The 22130-nt window shown below is 30.9% G+C and overlaps 1 protein-coding gene across 3 annotated transcripts in view; it reads left to right on the top strand.

Annotated features, from left to right (window-relative positions):
* The window catches only part of Nf1 (neurofibromin 1), a 39321-nt gene extending 19188 nt beyond the window's left edge, over nt 1-20133 (top strand). The window contains exons 22-25 of one of the 3 annotated variants that reach the window (XM_075289240.1): nt 1298-1387; nt 5219-5421; nt 5497-5852; nt 16107-20133. In XM_075289240.1, the coding sequence (XP_075145355.1) occupies nt 1298-1387; nt 5219-5421; nt 5497-5852; nt 16107-16114 (657 nt within the window). In that variant the 3' untranslated portion in view covers nt 16115-20133. Of the gene's footprint in view, nt 1-1297; nt 1388-5218; nt 5422-5496; nt 5853-6257; nt 12652-16106 lie in introns of those variants that run through there. The other 2 variants (XM_075289238.1, XM_075289239.1) reach the window with 2 other exon arrangements.
* The last annotated feature ends 1997 nt before the right edge of the window (nt 20134-22130 follow it).

Here is a 22130-nt window from a genome sequence, read left to right as displayed (position 1 = left end):
GAAAATGAGTTAGTAGGGTTCACAAATACTTCAGTTGTAGTGAGGCGTGATATGGAAAACCAAAAAAAGAAATGGGCAAATAACGGAAGAATTGGCCAGGTTGAATATCTGTATTTGTCGCTGTCCCTAATTAGGTTCACGGAGCAAGTGATCAATTACCGCTTTCTAATTGTTTTCATCAAGCCTGGGTTAAAACTAAATAAAAAGAACATTTCGGTTACTGACCCTGTACGACCAATAAGATGGAAATGCAATGTTGCCGATCAGTCTTTGCCCATTTTTTTTTTTTTTTTTTTTTTTTTGTAATCTAGAAAACATCGGAAACAGAAAAATATAAATTCGGAAATATAAATAATTATTAAATTTAATATTTACTCGGTCACTGCAATATTCCTTTTTGTACTGCGCGATTTTTAGTATGTTTGCGAAACATATGTTTGAACGTTGCAATTACATGTAGAATAGTTTCAATTCTTAAAAAAGCCCTCTATCACCTACCCATATAAAAAGAAGCATTGTTCTAGACAGTACTGAATCAGACAGAACCAAAATTAATTTGTTTATGACTTACAGCGTTCAATTTTAAATCAAAATATATTTCTTAATTCTTGGGACGTTATTTCATATAACCTCGTGGTGTTGTTGCACTTTATGGGGATTTATTCGTTTACCTTAATTTTTTATCAAATCTTTGTCATATATTTTAATATGCAAATAGTATACAAGTTCTGGTTCATGAATCATTTCGAATATATCCATACACTCAATAGAATACATAAAAATTACTTCTCGGAAAAACTCTCACATTTGGTCATTCTTTAATATGTTGCTTTCAAATGAAACTTTAAGAATACATTTATAAAATAATATGAATATATATTCCATTTCTTTCTATTTTTTATTTCAAATCATAATACTATATTTTTTTATGATAAATCTAATTTAATACATACCTGTTTATTATGCCTGCTGAAATTGGTGTTTGACTTTTGCCACTTATTCTCCTTCTTATTATTTGATCTCATTTCCTATATCTCTTCCTCTATAATGCATATATTTATCCTCATATTATTATGGCCTCATAACAATATAAAATATCCTATATGTTTTTATTCTCTTTGAATTTTAATAATTTCTAAATTGAATATTATTATCATGATTATTTCATTATTTTTGTTTGATTTAATTGCATGGCAAAATATTCTATCCTCTCCCAAAATTGGCGTTTTATATTTTTGTTAAAAATATATATATGAACATAAAAACGAAATACCCGCAAATATTCCATGAATTGAAGAATGCGAGAGTTTTATTCAAAACTCAACGCTCCTTCTCGGTACCTACCACCAAAGATCCAAATAATGCGAGTGGAATCGAAGAACGTCAGGTATACAAAGCTATTTTTTTTTGGACTATTTCTTCCTTTCATTATATTATTTTTTAGATTATGTTTTTAGTTTATATTTATATGCTTGATTATTTTCATGACACTGAGTTTAGTGATAAAAAGTATTTTATGTGCACTTTAGCTGTCAGAAAATTTTTAAATTCTATATAAACTTTAGGGGGATAGATATACACGAAAAATTGTTTTGGCTTCAATCATGAAATTCATTGATCCAATGATCCTTGTTTCGTAAGCGCAACAATTTATTTTTCTTATATTACTCTGGGATATGGTTTCCATATGGATAATTTTCAAAAGAGAACTTTCGCTTTAAAAAAAGAGAACATTTTAACTAAAAACGAGTTTACAAGTTCTTTATAAAATAATCAATAATTTTATTGATGTTAAAATTAAAATAATAATAGTTTCTAATGATAGAAACAACGAAATAAATATATAATAAAACAATAAAAAAACAAAAAGAATCACATTTTCTTAAAAAAATAAACAAAATAAATTGACCGCGACAACGTATTGACGTATTTACGTCGTACGTTCAATTACATCTATTTCTATTTTTTACGCATTTACAATTGTGTTCCTCCTTTAATTTGTCAACAGATTTAACCCAGTAAACAATTAGTGGCGAACAATTGTGGCGAATTCCTACTAAATAAATAAAATTCCATCAATCTAGGATTTTTTTTTGAAATAGAGTACATAAAGAGCACTGTTGGACATAAAAATACGGCACCAAAAAAAGAGAGTGAACAAAAAGATACGAACACAAAAAGAGAACATGTTCTCTTTAAAAGAGATGTAATGGACAGCCTACTCTGGGAGTTCAATAACATTTTTATTTTAACTATCATTAAATGAAAAATTTGCGATTCCGATTACTGGAACATAGAGAATTATATCGCATACGATGATAGGTTATCTATGATATAAAACTATTTTCATCACCCTTTCATCATCACGATTGGATGATTGTGGCCAACATCAAAAGACAATTATTCGATTTGAGTTGATTTTCAAAAAGATCCTATCCTTTATCCTCAATATTGTTCTGTATTGCGCTAAGGATCTGTTAACCTCCATTCATAGCTATCTACTGATTATCTTTATGATCCATGACTAGCAGAACTCGGATCAGCTTGGGGTTCGACATTCGGCCACTCTAATTTGGTAATTTTTTGACGCTTGCTGAAAAAAAACTTGTCACGTATTTGCAGGATCTACTCAATGACCATTTTCCTTGCTCCATCATGCAGATGTCCTTCTGTGTGATATCTCTATGTGGCAATAGTCCCCCTTATTTGGTCCAGTGTTCTCATTGTGGCACTTAAGTGGCAAATTTGCAACATTTTTCAAGCGGTAATACTTTTGTGCCACTAAATGCCACTCTTTACTATTCTGTGCCACTTTTTAATTAAATTAATTTATACTGTAATATATTTTACTCATTTCGATCGCAACTAGCGTTAATATTTTAGATATGATTGAATTTTTAATAGATAATCGAGTTCACGAGTCGAATTTTATATTTGTGAACATTTTTTATTTTTTCGTCATATTATTAAAATTATGGTAAATTACTAAAATTTTCTAATACTCTGAATATTAAATTTCAAACTAAATGGACATAAAATTAATGTTAGACTAGTTAAGCAAAATAAAAAACTAAAGACTGGAAATTCGAATTATCCAGCGATGAAACATATGTATAGTCAGGCTTGTGTAGATTGGTATCTGGCATTTTCTGTTCAATAACTTAATAGTATCAATTCCCTTTATCTTCTTGTCCTGCATTCATATCAGGCTAAAGGGTGATACGGTCAAAATTTGGTCAATATAAACTTGACGTATTTCCTTCAATTTTGCATTTAAAAAACCTGAACACCACTCATTTTGAAGGTGTGTGTGTGTAGAATGTTGCTCCTATTTTGATTTTGGAATTCACCCTTCAGTTGTCAAAATGCCGTCCAAGCAAGAAGAGCAACGTATCAAAATTTTGCTCGCGCATCGCGAAAATCCGAGCTATTCGCACGCAAAGCTGGCAAAATCGCTAAAAGTTGCCAAATCAAACGTTACAAATGTAATTAAAGTGATTGGGGAACGTTTGTCGACAGCCAGGAAGTCTGGATCGGGGGGAAATCGAAAACCGGAAGCCGCTGAGACGACAAAGAGAGTTGCCGGTAGTTTCAAGCGAAACCCTAACTTCTCTCTCCGAGATGCCGCAAATAAGCTGGGTGTATCGTCTACAACCGTGCATCGAGCCAAAAAACGAGCCGGACTAACGACTTACGAGAAGGTAGTGACTCCAAATCGCGATGATAAACAAAATACGACGGCCAAAGCGGCATCCCGGAGGCTGAACACGACGATGTTGACGAAGTTTAACTGCGTGGTAATGGACGACGAAACCTACGTCAAAGCCGACTACAAGCAGCTTCCGGGACAGGAGTTTTATACGGCAAAAGGAAGGGGAAAGCTAGCAGATATTTTCAAGCACATAAAACTGTCAAAGTTCGCAAAGAAATATCTGGTTTGGCAAGCCATCTGTACATGTGGCTTGAAAAGCAGCATTTTCATAGCTTCCGGGACTGTCAACCAAGAAATTTACGTGAAAGAGTGTTTGAATAAACGTCTGCCGGCCGTACTGTTTTGGCCGGATTTGGCATCTTGCCATTACGTTAAAAAGGCCATGGAGTGGTACGCCGCCAACAACGTGCAGGTGGTTCCCAAGGACAAGAACCCTCCCAACACGCCAGAGCTCCACCCAATTGAGAAATACTGGGCTATTGTCAAGCGGAACCTAAAGAAGACCAAAAAACTGCTAAGGACGAGCAGCAGTTCAAGGCAAACTGGCTTTCTGCGGCGAAGAAGGTGGACAAGGTGGCTGTACAAAATCTGATGGCAGGGGTCAAGCGTGAGGCCCGGCAATTCGGATTTGGAAAAGCGAAAGCCTAACTGAATATTTTTCCTGAATTTTATACTAATTGAACTTGAAAAAGAAATTTAATTTGATTTTTTAAATAAACGATTTCACCGATTTACACGCGTTTTCCCTTGACCAAATTTTGACCGTATCACCCTTTAACATAAAAAAACGCATTTATATCAGTGTATTATATAAATACGTTTAATTTTTGATTTTTCTTTATGAAAAAGAATGACACTTTTCTTAAATGTTTGTGCCACCTTTTATGGCTTGTGACACTATTTGTACCACTTTCTACACATTCTAAACATTCACCTGACTGGAGAGTTAAATATTTTCGAGATGCCTTACTACTGTGAATGAAGTTTTTAATTAAAAAATTCTTTGGATCACTTAATTTAAAATGCAAATAAAAAGCGGCTTGGGTTCGGAAAGAAAAAATAAATAAATAATTTCAAATATATTATCGATCTATGCCCCAATAGCAATTACCTTATAGACTATATCATATTGACACATATTTAGAAAATGTATTTGATATTCAATAATGGAATTTTCGTAATCAAACTATTAGAATTATTAGGTTTGAAAACATCATTAATTGTACCTAAATATTTATGCTAAATCTGCCCAATATATATCTTCGCATACTTTCATACACACACATTAGTGACTAATGCCGCACAATGTTTTTATTGTTAAACAATATAAGAAGGCACTATATTGCATGAAAAACTGCTTTACTTATTGTATTTCAACTATATAGAGTTTATCCTGATTTATTTTCTTAATTTAATTTAATTTTTACTTTTTGAATTTTGCGTAGTGACCTTAAAGGATGAGATTGACAGCTTATATTAATTATTCGTTTTCTTTTTGTAATACAGGAACGTGGTTCTCGTACCTCTGTATCAAACGAATCGAATGTTTTACTGGATCCAGAGGTATTACCCGACTTATCGATACAAGCATTAGTGCTTACGGTATTGGCAACTTTAGTCAAATATACATCCGATGAAAATGAGACAAGGGTTCTCTATCAATACTTAGCCGAAGGATCGGTTGTTTTCCCCAAAGTTTTTCCAGTCATGTAAGTGTTGAGAGATTATTATCTATAGTATTGACGTTATATTTGTGTGTTTGTGTGTTTATTCTCTTTTTTCAGCCACTCCTTGCTAGACCAGAAAATTAATAATATATTGTCGGTGTCTCACGATCAGGTGGTTTTGAATTCAGTACAAAATATCATACAAAATATGTTGGCCAGTGAGGATCCTTCGCAACAACAATTACATTTTCTTCAGAGTTGTGGTTTTGGTGGTCTATGGCGTTTTGCTGGCCCATTCACCAAATACAATGTTATGGGTGAATCATCCGAATTGTTTGTAAATTGTTTAGAGGCTATGGTGGAGACTTGTTTGCCAGGCGATGAACAACAAACACCCATTGTTCCTCTTGTACGACCCTACAATCTTAGTTCCAGTCTAAGTAGTCTTACTCTGGGGTCACCGACAGATAAAGGTTAATACCGCTCTCACGTATACTAATCTCCCACATATAAATGTATAGAAAAGCCTTTAATTTATCCTTTGTTATTTCCTTGGATTGATTTTGCATTCGCTTTGGGTTATTTATGTAATTATTATTAGCATATTCTATTCATATTTTTAAGGACATTTTTTATATTGTAAATAGAGCACAAAATTTGCATTATCCTCCCCGAGGCAAAGCAAAAACAAAATATATATCGAATTAATCACATTTCGCATTTATCCTGCCGAAATCCACTAAACTCCCATCATCCATTATATTTGTTTTGTAATCTCCTCCTCGTCCTAATGGAAATCATCATAGTTTGTGTATATGGCGATTGTTGTAAAGTTTCTTTATCTTTTTTTTTCGTTTCTTGTATTTTTGTATCTGTAGCTTTCTCATCGGAATCATTAGATCATGAATTCGGCGGCAGTGTAAGCTCTCTCCGTCGAGCATCATACAGCAAAGCACGCGCCAAGCACCGTCTCACCGAAAGTCCATCACATAACAATTAACAAAGAACCTGGATAATAGACACACGCTATCTAAATACTTATCGAATATTAATTGTAACTAAACACAAAACGATCACATCACGCCCACCTCTACCACCACCAGCATTGCCATATACCATAAGAATTAACAACAACAACAACTAACTACTAACCTCCAGAATATAATTACAATCATATTGTGTGGGATTAATTGAATCGTAGTTGCTAGTTGAACGTATCAATCTTATTTGTTATTTACCATTTTAGTTAAATTGAATAGTTTTCCATTTTTTTGTTTAGTATTGAAATAGTTGGAGGACCATATAAAATTTAGAATGGTTTTCGATTTATTTACAGGTTTAAAAAGTCGAAATTGACTTTTCGTAATATCAAATCGATTTATGATGTTGAAAGACCCCCACTTTCATGAAACTCCGTTAGTGTTACGTTAGCTAACGAGCATTTAAACCGTTCTATGGAAATATCTTACCATTATATTCCATATGCCAGTTAAGAATTTAACTGTTGTTAAAGATAAGATATCTGCAATTTACTTTCTGTTAACTGGCAGTTAAACCCTAACGTAGCTACATGAAAATGGCGGTTAATCGCACTAAAATCATATCATAACAAAAAAATTAAAACAAATACCCAACGAAAAAGGGAACAAGATGGGAAACCTACATTACAATAATCATCATTTATATAATTTGAACCTATTCAACAAGGAAAATCGTCTTATATGCTTTTGAATATAATTAGATTGGATCGCTTCATGACCAAATACCCGATAGCGTTTTTTCATAAAAAAGAGCAAACATTGGCGTCCTTTGAATTGAATATGCCATAGATACACAGAAAAAAATTGTTTAAATTGTTTCTATCACGGAAATGTAATAGAGAAAATTTATTCAATAATTCCTAATTAAAATTCCATAAGAAGTTCCATACAAGACCCAAAATGAATCTTTCCTATACCAAAGTTATACTAAAGGTTGTGGAAATTCGAATTAACCAGCGATGAAACATGTGTATACTAAGGCTTGTATAGATTGGTATCTGGCATTTTCTTTTCAATAACTTGATAATATTAATTCCCTTTATTTTCTTGTCCAATAAACACGATTACATACTGTAATAATATGTGGTAAAAATTTACTGATTCATTATTTTGTTTTTAATTTTGCAAGAATTTAAACAATCTCAATATCCAATTTGGATAAACATATATGGCCTTTGTCTCTTCAGAAACCAAGATTTCCATTGATGGTTTTTCTCCTCCTAATAGTAAGACTTTAAATTTTTAATTGTGTCTAGAACAGGGTATTATTATTAAGAACATAAGTTTGCTTCCATAAGGAAAGAAATAAAGGGAAGGTATCGAGTTAATGAAACCCCATTTGTCTGTCCGCATAAATTTTTTGTAGGCGAAACTTCAAATTTGACTTTTTATATATTTGAAAATTGACTTAAAAAGACTAGTCGACTTTTGATGCTGGCCAAAATCGGCTAATCGATCTTAACACAAAAAGAAGCCGTCGCATTTTTGTCGGAGAAGGCAAAAATTGGTCGAAAACATTTAACATTTCCGGAGGTCTGTATCTAAAAAGAAGCCGATCTAGTTTTGTCGGCAGCGACTAAAATCGTTGCTAATTGAACATACTAAGCTTTGTATCAATTTTGACCAAACACCCAAAACGTTTTTCAGCGGTGAATTACCCGCTCCCTATAATGTTGGTGACATTAGTGAATATTTCAAAACTTCTCTAATGTTTTTTTTTTTTTTTTTTTCAAAAAAAAGGGTTTGGCTTCATACTGTTTGTACAGAGTAGTGTACATTTTTAAAATGCTGCCAGCAACTTTGAACAATGATATCTTCATAAGGGACAGAAAATAATTCAAAGGAGCAAACAGGGTGAAAGTGAAATGAACTCGAGAAAATTATTTACGTTTGTTCCTGATTACTGTACACCATAATTCTTTGGTCAGACAAAAGGCCAAAATAGGTAATATATTTTAAACACGACATATATAGATTCATTGCAATTGAAATGCCTTTCGGACTCGGCTATAAAAAAGAGGTTCCTTATTATTGTACTAAGCAGGGAATCGCACAATTTGTGGTATCTCAATGGACTGAATATGCTAAGTGAACCTGAAATATCGGGCTGCCATTATACCTAACCAAAATCATTAGTGTAAAGAGTGTAAAGAAAGAGAGCCTACAAATAATGTATATTGGCACCTAACTTACAATTTGTGTAAATTGGGCATGCTAATCTATTGCACCAGCGGTTCTGCGTTATTAAACGTCATTATTTTGTTTTTTGGAAATCAATTTTTACCAATGAAGTCGTATGATATAACCAATTGTTTCGTAATTCCAAAAACATTCCAGTCGAACGAAAACCTTCGCTTCAATTTACAAAAACATTCATCGTTCCACTATTTCAATACAAAATAAAAATGGATATTAGCAAAAACATATTTTTATATTTAATCATATTTAGATACTAACAAAATGCATTTATTTTTTCATTTAACTTATTTAATTAGTTAATAAGAGTATTGAACAGAAAAAAACTGACGAAAAACCTATATCTTTATTTATTATAGATTTCCTTTAAGGAAATTTTTATAATTAATAGCAAAAATTTTGTTCAGCAATTTTATCAAGAATAGTGCATGTTGAAAAAATACACACCGTTTTATATAAAAGTTTTTGTGTAACAAAAAAAAAAACACATTAAATTAAAAAACAATTATCAATATATGTAGTTATTATATATGAATGTTATTACAGTTTTTGGCTTTAGATGCAGCTTATAGCATATTCGCATATACACATACACCCGGTAGCAGAACATTTTTTTCAATTACTGTCCTAGTTTGAGATCAATGTTAAATTTTTTTTTTCATAGCCAAGCTTCACTGAAATGTTATCTTCCGTTTAAGTTTGCAATAAATGGTTCGAGTTGGGGAGAATTGTAAGATTAGTTTCACAACAAATATCATAATGGTTCGGACTCCATTGAGTTTTTATTGGATATTTGGGAGGCATCGACAAAATTTGTCTATATTTAGACATCAATAATGTTAAAAAAGAGCTCAAAAGAGCGATGTACATTTATCATATAAAGTATATGACAAAACATATGTACGAACTTCTACACCGAAAAAAACGTAGTTAAGCTAACGCCAATTTTAAGTTATTTTTATTGCAAAATTAAACCCTTTTTCACTTCTATTTCAATGTTAAGCCACCTTTAACAGCTCTTCTTTGAATTGATATTTTAGGAAGATCGTGCTGTAGTTGGGTTTTTATAGACCTTGCTGATATAAAGGGATCTTCTTTTATTAATCGATTTATTAAATTGTCGTCCCGTTCACTGAAGATTATATCCCATGCCTCAAATACGAAGATTGCTACTATAAACACGTGTAAAGTTTTCTATAGATATTCTTATGATGCTCAGAAGAGTTTTTTTGTTTAACGATATTTATTGTTTGTGACTGTATCAACCGATTACTTTGTGAAATTGTGTTGTCGCTACCAAACAATTACTCTGTTAAGTAACCAGGGGGCTAATCACGGAATTCGATATCGAATTCATAATCGTATCGAAAAAATTGTCGATACGATTAAAAGTTTGAATCACGGCATTCAATCGAAATGTTGATGCAATTTCTCTAGCATTGACAACAGTAAAAAAACGAAGCGGAACAAAATGAAATGACAAAATTAAATTAGCGGCACAAAATATAATGTAGAACAAATATTAGCCCTATTCTAAATATTCCCTGGGGAATGCGTTCTCTGGGAATTCATTTTCCCCGGGAATATTCTAAACAGTGGGGGAAGGGAATAACTAGGGAGAAATAATTTCGAGTATTCGAAGTCAGCTGTTTTGCTTCAGCTGTTTTATTTTGGCAAATATTTACACACACTTTAAATTGAAATTTAATTGACGTAGAAGTTGATTTAAAGGAGAAAATGTGAAAACATTGTTAAGTGCAGTGTTTATGATAGTAGCTGAGGAAAAGGGGCATATACGTAACAATGTCCAAAGATAGAAAGCTACGCGACGCCATTAACCCACTTGAGTTTCCCGAATCTTTGTAACTACATACTTGGACATGAAGAGGTTGTTACAGCGATTTCGATTGGGAAAAAAGGTGCAACATTCTTGAAATTGATAGAAAAATATGAAGGACACTGTGATAGATTCTGGATCCTGTATCTCTCAAAATATTAGGAATTAACAATAACTTTGGAATGACGCTATCATTTGGTCGAAAATGCAATGAGGAAAAAAGTAGGGTAAAACCAAGGCAACATATTTTTGGCGAATCGAAAACGCCATTACCCAGCAAAAAATTTGGAAGTTCTTCCAAAGGCACAACTTTAAAATCACTTCCGAAAGATGCACTCCCAATGATGTTCTTTATTTTAACTTCCCAGGAAGTTCTTTTAATTCAATTTTTTATAACTTGGTTTTTTCATACTTTTAGTGGGTAATTTTAACTTTTTCTGTTTCAAATAGGTTTAAAACAGAGCAAGAATTCATAAAATGGTACAAATCGTTTAAATGTTGTCCAAAAAAATGCTAAATCCATTTTGAAAAAATTGTAAATTTTTGAAAATATTTGAAGTCAAACGTTTCCGACAAGCGTTAGAATCCATTAAAAATTATAAAAAATTATAAAAATTATTTATTTGACAAAATATCACAGAATTTTCTAATTTACATCCAAAACATTGAATTCGGATCACACCAAAAGAAGTGATGCAAATTCAGTGCAACGGCTCTTGAAATGGAGGACTTCCGTCCTATGACAAGCCCATGTTAAATTCATCGCTTCTGCGTCAATTTTGCACCACTTCCGGATCCAAAAAGAACTTTTTCATTATTTTTTTGGCTACGATTTTTTTGCTGGGTAGTTAATACCTGTTGGACGTGTTAGCCGCCCATATTCCACCTCAACGCAAATCGTTTGGATTATCCCCACTAGTAAATTTAAGTTCCGCTCAACGCTTCTTTGCCGAACGTGGCTACTAAAGAGGGCGTGGGAATAAATGTAGCTGGAGCAATGTTCTTAAAGAAGTCAAATATATTTGAAGAACGCATATGGCCAAAATATGCAATAATTTTTAAAATATGTACAAATCTGTTACCATGAGATGAGGATTCGGTACTTGGAAGCATCCCATGGCACGACTCTTTCTTTTTTTGCTTTTTATTTGAAGTTTTTTACTTGATCACAGTCTCTTGCCTGCGTACTTTTTATATGGTTCTTTGCCAAGCTAGAATGCTCGCTCCCGAACTCAATTAGGACCAATTTTTGTTGAACTTTTATTGGAGTTGCATTAAGGTGGGCAGTAAGTTCGAATTTAGCCACTAAAATGTTCATTATATGTAAATTTACAATTAGCAACAATTCGAGCTAAAACTAACATACACTGTTAGAAAAATATGTTTTTCATATGTTCCGATATAAACAAAATGTGTTTCGGGCACGATTTTAAACCACAATATATTTAAGTGCGAACATGTAATGTTCCTAAACTAACACTAAATGTTTGGGACATGTATGTTAATATGTTAGAATATATTATGTTTGGGGCATCAATGTTTCATAAAAATCATATGTGTGAATACAAACATATATAAATTTACAAATTTCGACTAAACATACATATGTTGTGATATTTTATTCAAAGCGACAGAGAGAGTATAGAGAGAAATAGAGATGGAAACCGGGAGAGTTGTCGAAAGATATCAATATAACACAGCAAAAGAGTCAAAAGAGAACAATTTCTGTGAAACCGCTTGTATGTTGTTTCGGAAAACTGTTTTATGATAAGGCCAAAAATTTGATATGTTTAAGTCTAAATATTATTTAATTTGAATAAAGAGAATATACATTCTGAACCAAGAGAATAGACATTTGAAAAACAAACAGCTTATGTTTTCGCCTTGAGAGCAGCATTTTATGTATGTGTGGACATGTGTTTTGTTTATCATTTTGGCATTATGGGCACAATTTTTCTCTTGCTTCGTTAAAAGAAATCAGGGGTCTTCATAAAAATAACGAAAGGGCACTATACTCTTTTTAGAGTTGGGACAGTAAAATGAAATAAGGAGGAAATAGTGAAAAATTACACAGTAAAATGTAAAAAAACAAACTTTAGTTCCTCTTTATTAAAAAGTAGTCCACGAGGAGTTGACGGACACCATCAAATATAAAAGCGGGCATTAAGTTCGAGTTTTACAGCTAAAACAATTTAAAAAGTTTATTTTCTTTAAAATGAATTATTAAAAAAAAAAATAAAAGGAATTTTAGAGCGATGGTGTTAAATGCTAGTAAAAAACTGTTCACTCCTAAATAAATTTATGTTTATATTATAAAATTATGTATGTATGTTTATATTCGACTCCACGTTCTTCTTTTGTTAGTTTTTGAATTCCTTCCAAATTTTAAAGTTTTGTACAAAAACAGTTTTTTATTACAAGATTGTTATTTTTGCAATAAAAAATAATATTTTATCCAAAAATCAGTCAATTTCGTTTATATCAAGCACTGTTACTGACTATAAATCTTTAATAACACACATTTCGAAGTTTCATTTAAAAAAAATTAATATAGTATAAATATAAATGTGTAAATTAAAAAAAAAAAAAACAAAAAAAAATGTTCGGTCGGAGCGGGGATTGAACCCACGACCCTTTGCATGCAAGGCAGACATGCTAACCACTGCTCCACGTGGCAAACAAATGTATGTTTCTGTTAAATAATGTTATGTTTGCATGGGCTCGTGGGCGCTGCAAACTATGCTATATAAATGTAACTTAAAACGATAATTATCTACTGGTGACTATAACAGCTACGTAGCCCAGTGGATAGTGTGTTGGCTTACAAACTGTATGGTCCTCGGTTCGATTCTCCGTGCAGGCGAAAGGTAAAATTTAAAAAATTTATAAAAGTGAATAATTTCTTCAACATTATTTGTATTACAGAGAAAGGTTCCAATAACTAAAAAATTTCGTGGAAGTGAAAATTACGAGTATGAGCACAATCGTGTTTGGGAAAAATTCTTCCAAGCATATAATATTTTTGGCTCAAAATGCTTCCAAACATATAATATGTTCACATAAAACAAACATATTAATGTTTCGGCAGTATGCAATAATATATGTGCTTCCTGCAAAATATGTTTGGAACATATGTTAAAGAAGCGATTTTTTTTGAGGGTGTATTTATTATAGGAGTGGCGAAAAAAAAAACAAGTGAAAAATGTTTTACGATAGCAATTAACGAAAAAATTGTCGATCAATAAAACTCGATATCGACTCCCGTGATCCGAAAAAATCAGATTTCGATCAAAAATTCTCGATATCGAATGCCATGATTAGCCCCCTGAATACTTCCTTGTTTTCTTTTAATTTATATCTAGTGTTGGGGTAAGGAGTCTGTTATTATTTTAAATTAGTTACTATATTTTAAGAATATGTTAATTTTCCTGAGTTTATGGGATATATGATAGAATGAGCAATACAGGGCATGTATTTTGTCGCATACTGTATGTAGTCAAACCGAAGACAGCAGAAAACTAAAGCAAAGAACGGAGCGGTGTCATTGATCGTACGCGGCGCAATGACACTGTATTGCAAAACAATAAAAAAACTAGTTTTTTAATCAAATTTGATTTCTAGGGAAAATTATTATATGCCAGGGGATTGTAAAAAACGCTCTGCTTACTGGGATACACCTAATACATCCATCCATTTATGTACCACGAAACAATGAAAAGAAAAACCTATGAAATAATTTTTATCAGATGTTATACATGTATTTATGGAAAATCTTCAGGTCATTTTTTAACAGTTCTATATAAAAAAAAAACACTATATCTTTACAAAGCTTTTCGACACAGCCTAAAATCGAATATAAACCCACAAAAAATGTAGTAAATAATTTACATTTTTTCTTTTGCAAATAAATTAACCAAATTAAATAAATCTTGCATATTGCCTTGTTCTATTTTGAAAATAGGAAAATATATAGTTTATTGATGTAACACTTCATCGCTTAAATAATAACAAAATTAATTTAACCAATCACATTAATATATCCTAAATGCTAAAAATTTGTAGCTGTGCACTACTACAAAATAGTAAACCCGTTGTAGAATTAAATTAATTGCAGTTATATTTGACCCATCCCAATGGTAACGCTACCAGTATCATTATAAGGATTTATGGTGACACACACAAAAAGTTTGTTCACTTTGAGGTGTTTGCGCTCTCCAAAATTCCCTAGATATGATTTTGCATCAAGATATAACAATCACATTATTAGGCTTGAATTTTATGTGAAAACACCGGTCCACCGAAAATGGGTTTTCACGAAAACCGACAATCGGTGTAAGAAGATATACCGCCCCCGGTTTTGATCACTCTAATTATATACCAATATATTATTTTTCATGCCTGTTCCGGTTCTCACCGCACTGTACATACTGTACATACTTTGCATACAATAGCTTTACACTTGGCTCACGATGAAAAAAAATTCCGTGTACATTTTCCAGGTCCCTAATCCAGAACACATCTTAAGTGTGACACCTCACGAAATCTATTCATGTATGTACGAGAACAAGTGGGATTCTCAGTAGACTTTCTGCAGCTTCTACCAAATTTTTCTTCCAATGTACTTTAGCGGGAATAAGTATGTGAATCAAGATAAAAAATGTATGCCACTACTTTCGATTACCAATAGTTAGGAAAAATTGTATTTCTAGATAGTCTGTGGACCATTTGCATTAATGCATTGCTATTGACTGCAGTGTTTTTCTCAATGAATTCAGTAACCGCACAATACTGGTCTTTGCGTCTCTTTTTATGTAGTGAGCAATAGTTTTCTATTGATCTGAAATGTTATCGCCAGGGTCTAAAACGCACCTTATCTATTTAGAGTGTAGATATTCCAAGTAAAGATTTTCAAATCACAGTTCTTAAATCGTCGTCAGCCATTACTGGCTGTACCGTTCTTCGTTGTTTCATAGTATGTATGGAGATTTATCCGAAAGACTAAACGAATATGCAAAGTACTGTAACTCTCTAACGAAAGACATCTATGAAGCGGATACCAGGGCAAGGAATATGTTCAAAATCGATCTGTTAAAGTTCATAATAGAGATTCCTTCGTGCTCAATATTACTTTTGACTGTACTTCACGTAAGAATCGGATGACAACCATTTTTCCGGACGCTGATGAAGTTATATCAGGAGATCAAGATAATATGGTGCCGAACGAAAGTTTTCGTATTGTTATAAAAGTTCACTTGTGAAAAAATCAAATGTACCACCCCCGAGGTATAGCTACCATTAATGGTGATTTTAAAGAAGTTCTTCATATAAAAATTTTGATTTTTTCTGGATTTGGATGGAATTTTCAAATTTTTTGGTGGTTTTGCATTTTAGATGCCTTGCACTATTAAGAATCAACACTAACTTTAGAATTTACACCAGCGTTTGGGTGAAATGAGGGAAAATGTGGTGTAAAACATCTTTTCGAAAAGAACATTTTCCAATTTTTTTTAAAGTTTCCAAAATTATTTATATTTATTTTTTATTTTTAATTTCTGATTACAAGCTTGAAAATGTCTAATGGCACAAAAATCCTGAATTTTTTTATTTATATCCCATCATGTACTCTATCCAATTTGTTTGTTTCGTTTTTTCAGCTGCATGAATAACAACAAACCAGCCACGCACTAGACGTACAATGTTTAGAAATTTTCTACGTTTTCTGAATTTATTTAAAAAATGTTTCTAAATTTTGGAAAATCAATTAAAACCAAATGGGGCATATAGAGAATTATTGATTGTCACATGATATTGAAATTCAGAACTGAAGCGGAAAGATTTCAACCTTCACATATTACGCGATTGGCAGCCTATATAAAATGATTCCAATGGTCCACATTTTTGTTTTCCTTCCCTCACACAAAAAAGTTCGTCAAAATGCGTTGGTAGAAATGAACTCATCGAATTTGGTTCATTTATTTGGATGTTATAAAACCAAAGATTTACAGAAAATGGCACCAGTTATTCCTTACATATTCAGCATAAAATTGCAACATATGGTAGTTTTTATTCCAGCTGTGCCAATCGATTCATGGAATTTATATACATGTTAAATAGTTCTATTAAGCATAATTGTAATTTAAGTGATTTAAATGTATTTTCAATTGTTTTGTCACAAATTTTTAATTTTTTATATACACTACGAATTATTTATATATATGTTTTTTTTCTTAATTTTAAACATAAATTAACTTTAAAAATTGAATTCAACAACTTTTGCCACTCTACAAGATGTTAAACATTATTCTTTGAAAGCGAACTGAATTCAAGCATTTTTCAAATGTTTGTGTTTATTAGGACTTTTTTTTTAAATTATTCCCGGAAGTTTGAATATCATTTACACGTTCACACACATTGAGAATTTTTCGACGTCGAAAAGAACCTTCTATAGTTCCACAGTATTCTTGGGAATTGTAGTTCAATAAAATGGTCGCTCACTTCTATGATGAACTGACCGATCAGTCCGGTCAGTTCATCATAGATTACACTTAGACTATTCAGTCCATTGCGATTTGCTTGTTTGCCCTACACTGAAAAAAATATTTACGTGATATTAAAGATTACGCATTTTAGGATGCGCAATTTACAGATTATTAAGGACAAATTTCTTTAAAATATTGATATTGTAATTAAAAGATAGTTTATAATCTTTACTTCAAAATTTTTTTTCATTAAATTTAGGACACACATTTTGAAAATTTGCATCCCTTCGTTAAAGTTACATGTCTTTAAACTAAGGCAAATATTCCTTAAAGTAAAGAAACACATTTTTGGTTTAAAGAAATCGTCCTTAAATTAACTGAAATATTGAATCTTTAGATTTAAGATAAAAACGCTTCAAATATAGGTTAAGGCTTATTTTGAGGATTTAGCATCTTTGGTTAAAAGTTTTTTTTTTGGAATTAAGAAAATATTTTTTAATTTGAAGTATCCTTCATAATCTGGATTTTTAAACTGGCATTTGCTTGTACATGAATAGCTTTATTAATATACCGGAAAAATAGAATGAAAATTCGATAAATGGGATCTGTATCCTAATTTTGATTTTATAGATCCTAGATTTAAAGCCAGATAGGTCGCAAACAATTTCCTGATTTTAAAGAACCTTCATCTTTGGCTCGGAATCAATACCAAAATCCTTAAAGGAAGGTCAAAATCTTTGGATCCAAGTAAACTTTTTTTCGAGCGTAGTGTGGCTAAAATACGTCGTTATGATAGTGAACCTTCAATGAATCCAAATAGTTTATGCAAAACGAACTATTTATGGCATTAAAGATTCAAATGTTCCTAGTGCAAAGTGATTCTTGACAGTTCGAAAAATTCTTAGTATTTAACTTTTTATTTAAATATATGTCATTCACTTGCTTTTAACAAAATCAATGTGAATACAGTTCAGACTAGTTTGCATTGTTTTATTATTTATATGATTTTTGTATATTTTGTATATCTGTTAAAAATCAAATAATTCACAAAAAAAATCTAGAAGATGCGATTATATATTATAGTAAAAATTAACAAAAACAAACTATCGTACAAAGAAACAATGCACCAAAATTAAACGAACAAATAAAAACCAAAAATAATCAAATATTTTGTGAACTATATAAAAAACCTATATGTAAACTAATATGTTAAAAGAATCTATGTTTGTATGTAAAATTTGATGTGTCGGTAGACATCGACATGACTAACACACTCTCCTAATGGCTGGCGGATAAATTTAGTTTTTATTTTAATTACGAGGAAATTAAATTATAAAATATTTTGGCAGCTATTACTGAGAATATCTAAGACAATGGTTTAAAATCAAGGCAAAAATTAATGGGCGGCTATTAAATTATTCTACGAGGAAATTGGATTCTAACTTGTTTTTTTATTTTTTTGGTAAATAAAAAATTGTTTATTATTTTCGAATTTTTGAAGTGAAATTATTTTTTTTTTATACAAATACTTTATTTTCAGTGTATTAATATGCTAGCAAGCCTCTATAATGCCTATCGGCGCTGAGGCGTCAACATACCAATGAATTTTTATATGTATAAGTATTATGTTTTAATAAAAAAAAATTGGGAGAGTGTTTCGAACCAGCTTTATAAATAAATGTCACAAAAACAAAAAGTGAAATTAAAATTATATAATAAAATAAAAATTAACTACTTTATATGACAACTAAATATAAAATAAAATGTCAACAAACACCAATCAAACCATTCAATTAAGTTTTAAATTTTAGTAAATATTAGATAAAACAAACATTTCGAATAAATCAAATAGTTACTAATCTTAATCGTAATCAACATTGAGTTTGTCAAACAATTTATGAATGATACTTACATATTTATTATTTAGGTAAATTTGTGTGAATATCCAGTGATTTAGATTTTCTTGACCAAACGAAAAAAGAAAAATACAAAATGCTTTCGGCAAATCCGAATTTTAGATATCCACCATAACTGACATCGAAAAAAGACTAACAAGGAAATTACAAAACCATATATTTTTTCAAAAACTTGTAGCCGATTTTTTGGTATTTGTTAAAACAACGTAAAGACTTTTGATGATTTCCAAATTAAAATAAGTGAATCCATTAGGAAAAACAATGTATTTAGGTTAATTTTACAAAATTTTAACTAAACTGTATAACAAACGCCTAATGATAAAAATAAGCATACATTTTTCAAATAATTCAAGAAAATTTAGTACATATAATTATCTTGTTTTCGTTAAAGCAAATATCCTATTTTGAAGAACAAAACATGCGGTAAGAGTTTTTTTTTTGTTTTTGGTCCCATACAATGTTCAAAAAGGACAACATTTTTGTAAAATTTAGAAATTCTAGGAAATTTACAAAGTTCAAAATGGACAAAATATTGGTAAAATTTAGAAATTCTAAGAAATTTTTACGAATTTAGAAAAATTGTATGCTTCATCTGTGTGAAAGAAAAAACTAATTTCCATGAACGAAAATAAATCGGATTCTTTGAAAAAAAATCATTTTCTTCTTTTTTGAAAAAAAAATAAAAATGCATAAATATACTACGATTTTGAATAGTGCACAGTTTGATCATAGTTTGCTTTGAAAATTTAAAACTTTTATTTATAGATATAAATTAAAAAATAATAAATTTTCTTAAAATTGGCAATATCACTTCGGAGTAAAGTTTAACGTTTTTATTAACCCACTTTCAAAATTAGTTTACGAAAACTTTTGGTAATGAATTGCGAACACAATGAACAATTATTTATAATAAACTAAAAAATCCGGATTATTCTTTTATGGTGGATATATATAAAGGCATCCTTGAAAATAACTTATCCCATATAAACTATGTATGTATCTTTGTTATGAAAGCCATTATATGTGTATATACATGTGTATTTATGCATCTATGTACCTATGAATGAAAGTATGTGTGTATTCATCTTATGTATGTAATGTAATATAAGTGTTGAAACTATATCGGATCAAATGCGAATTATATGTTTATATAAAATGCCATAACGGACAACGAGCTTCTTATGTTTGTTAAACGTTTACGATTATTTGTGTTAACGAAAAGGGCGAAAGAATGAAATAAACAATGTTGGTTAAATAAAAATATCATAAGAAAAACTTTTAAATAATTCGATTTTTGTTATATTATATGAGAGAATATGTTTTTTTCACAGCGGCAAAAACAAATTTTTTATTGAAAATTAAATGTTAAACTAACGAAGTTTTTTTTTTAATGATGTTCCTTCATGTCAAACACAGTTGGGGTCAAACGTGACAATGGGTATTGTAACTAAAGTTTTATTTGCCTTAAAGGAGACAACTTTGAACCAGAAAAAACTTTCTTGGTCTAAAATTTAGTTTGGAGGAAAAAATTATGGTTTTGAGAGTATAAATAAGGAAATAATGCGTTCTTCTTATATTTGGGCATAAACACATAATTTTAAATTGGAGTAGTTGTTGTCATAGTTCAATCAAAAATATTTAGAGCACATAAATTGACGTTAACATTTTATAAAAATAAAATTCTTATATATATACCGCAGTGGTGAACTTCTTCTAGTGTTGCCCGATTCTATGTTCAGCTCAATGACAAGGGACCTCCCATTTATAGCCGAGACCGAAAGGTATTCCACATTGCAGTGAAACCTCAAACAAAATGTACGAAACACTCAGAAATGTCACCAGCATTACTGCACCCTAAAAAAAAATCGCTTCTTTAACATATGTTCCAAACATATTTTGCAGGAAGCACATATATTATTGCATACTGCCGAAACATTAATATGTTTGTTTTATGTGAACATATTATATGTTTGGAAGCATTTTAAGCCAAAAATATTATATGCTTGGAAGAATTTTTCCCAAACACGATTGTGCTCATTCCCTAACATACTCGTAATTTTCACTTCCACGAAATTTTTTAGTTATTGGCACCTTTCTCTGTAATACAAATAATGTTGAAGAAATTATTCACTTTTATAAATTTTTTAAATTTTACCTTTCGCCTGCACGGAGAATCGAACCGAGGACCATACAGTTTGTAAGCCAACACACTATCCACTGGGCTACGTAGCTGTTATAGTCACCAGTAGATAATTATCGTTTTAAGTTACATTTATATAGCATAGTTTGCAGCGCCCACGAGCCCATGCAAACATAACATTATTTAACAGAAACATACATTTGTTTGCCACGTGGAGCAGTGGTTAGCATGTCTGCCTTGCATGCAAAGGGTCGTGGGTTCAATCCCTGCTCCGACCGAACATTTTTTTTTTTTTTTTTTTTTTTAATTTACACATTTATATTTATACTATATTAATTTTTTTAAATGAAACATCGAAATGTGCGTTATTAAAGATTTATAGTCAGTAACAGTGCTTGATATAAACGAAATTGAATGATTTTTGGATAAAATATTATTTTTTATTGCAAAAATAGATTGTTATAAAAAAGATTGTAATAAAAACTGTTTTTGTACAAAACTTTAAAATTTGGAAGGAATTCAAAAACTAACAAAAGAAGAACGTGGAGTCGAGTATAAACATACATACATAATTTTATAATATAAACATAAATTTATTTAGGAGTGAACAGTTTTTTACTAGCATTTAACACCATCGCTCTAAAATTCCTTTTATTTTTCTTTAATAATTCATTTTAAAGAAAATAAACTTTTTAAATTGTTTTAGCTGTAAAAGTCGAACTTAATGCCCGCTTTTATCTTTGATGGTGTCCGTCAACTCCTCGTGGACTACTTTTTAATAAAGAGAAACTAAACTTTGTTTTTTTTACATTTTACTGTGTAATTTTTCACTATTTCCTCCTTATTTCATTTTACCGTCCCAACTCTAAAAAGAGTATAGTGTCCTTTCGTTATTTTTATGAAGACCCCTGATTTCTTTTAACGAACCAAGAAAAAAATAATGCCAAAATGATAAACAAAACACATGTCCACACATACATAAAATGCTGCTCTCAAGGCGAAAACATAAGCTGTTTGTTTTTCAAATGTCTATTCTCTTGGTTCAGAATGTATATTCTCTTTATTCAAATTAAATAATATTTAGACTTAAACATATCAAATTTTTGGCCTTATCATAAAACAGTTTTCCGAAACAACATACAA

Source organism: Haematobia irritans, chromosome 1, assembly GCF_050003625.1.
Source record: "Haematobia irritans isolate KBUSLIRL chromosome 1, ASM5000362v1, whole genome shotgun sequence".
Classification (NCBI taxonomy): Eukaryota; Metazoa; Arthropoda; class Insecta; order Diptera; family Muscidae; genus Haematobia; species Haematobia irritans.
Note: the sequence above shows the minus strand (reverse complement) of the source record. Positions and strands in the feature narration are given on the sequence as shown.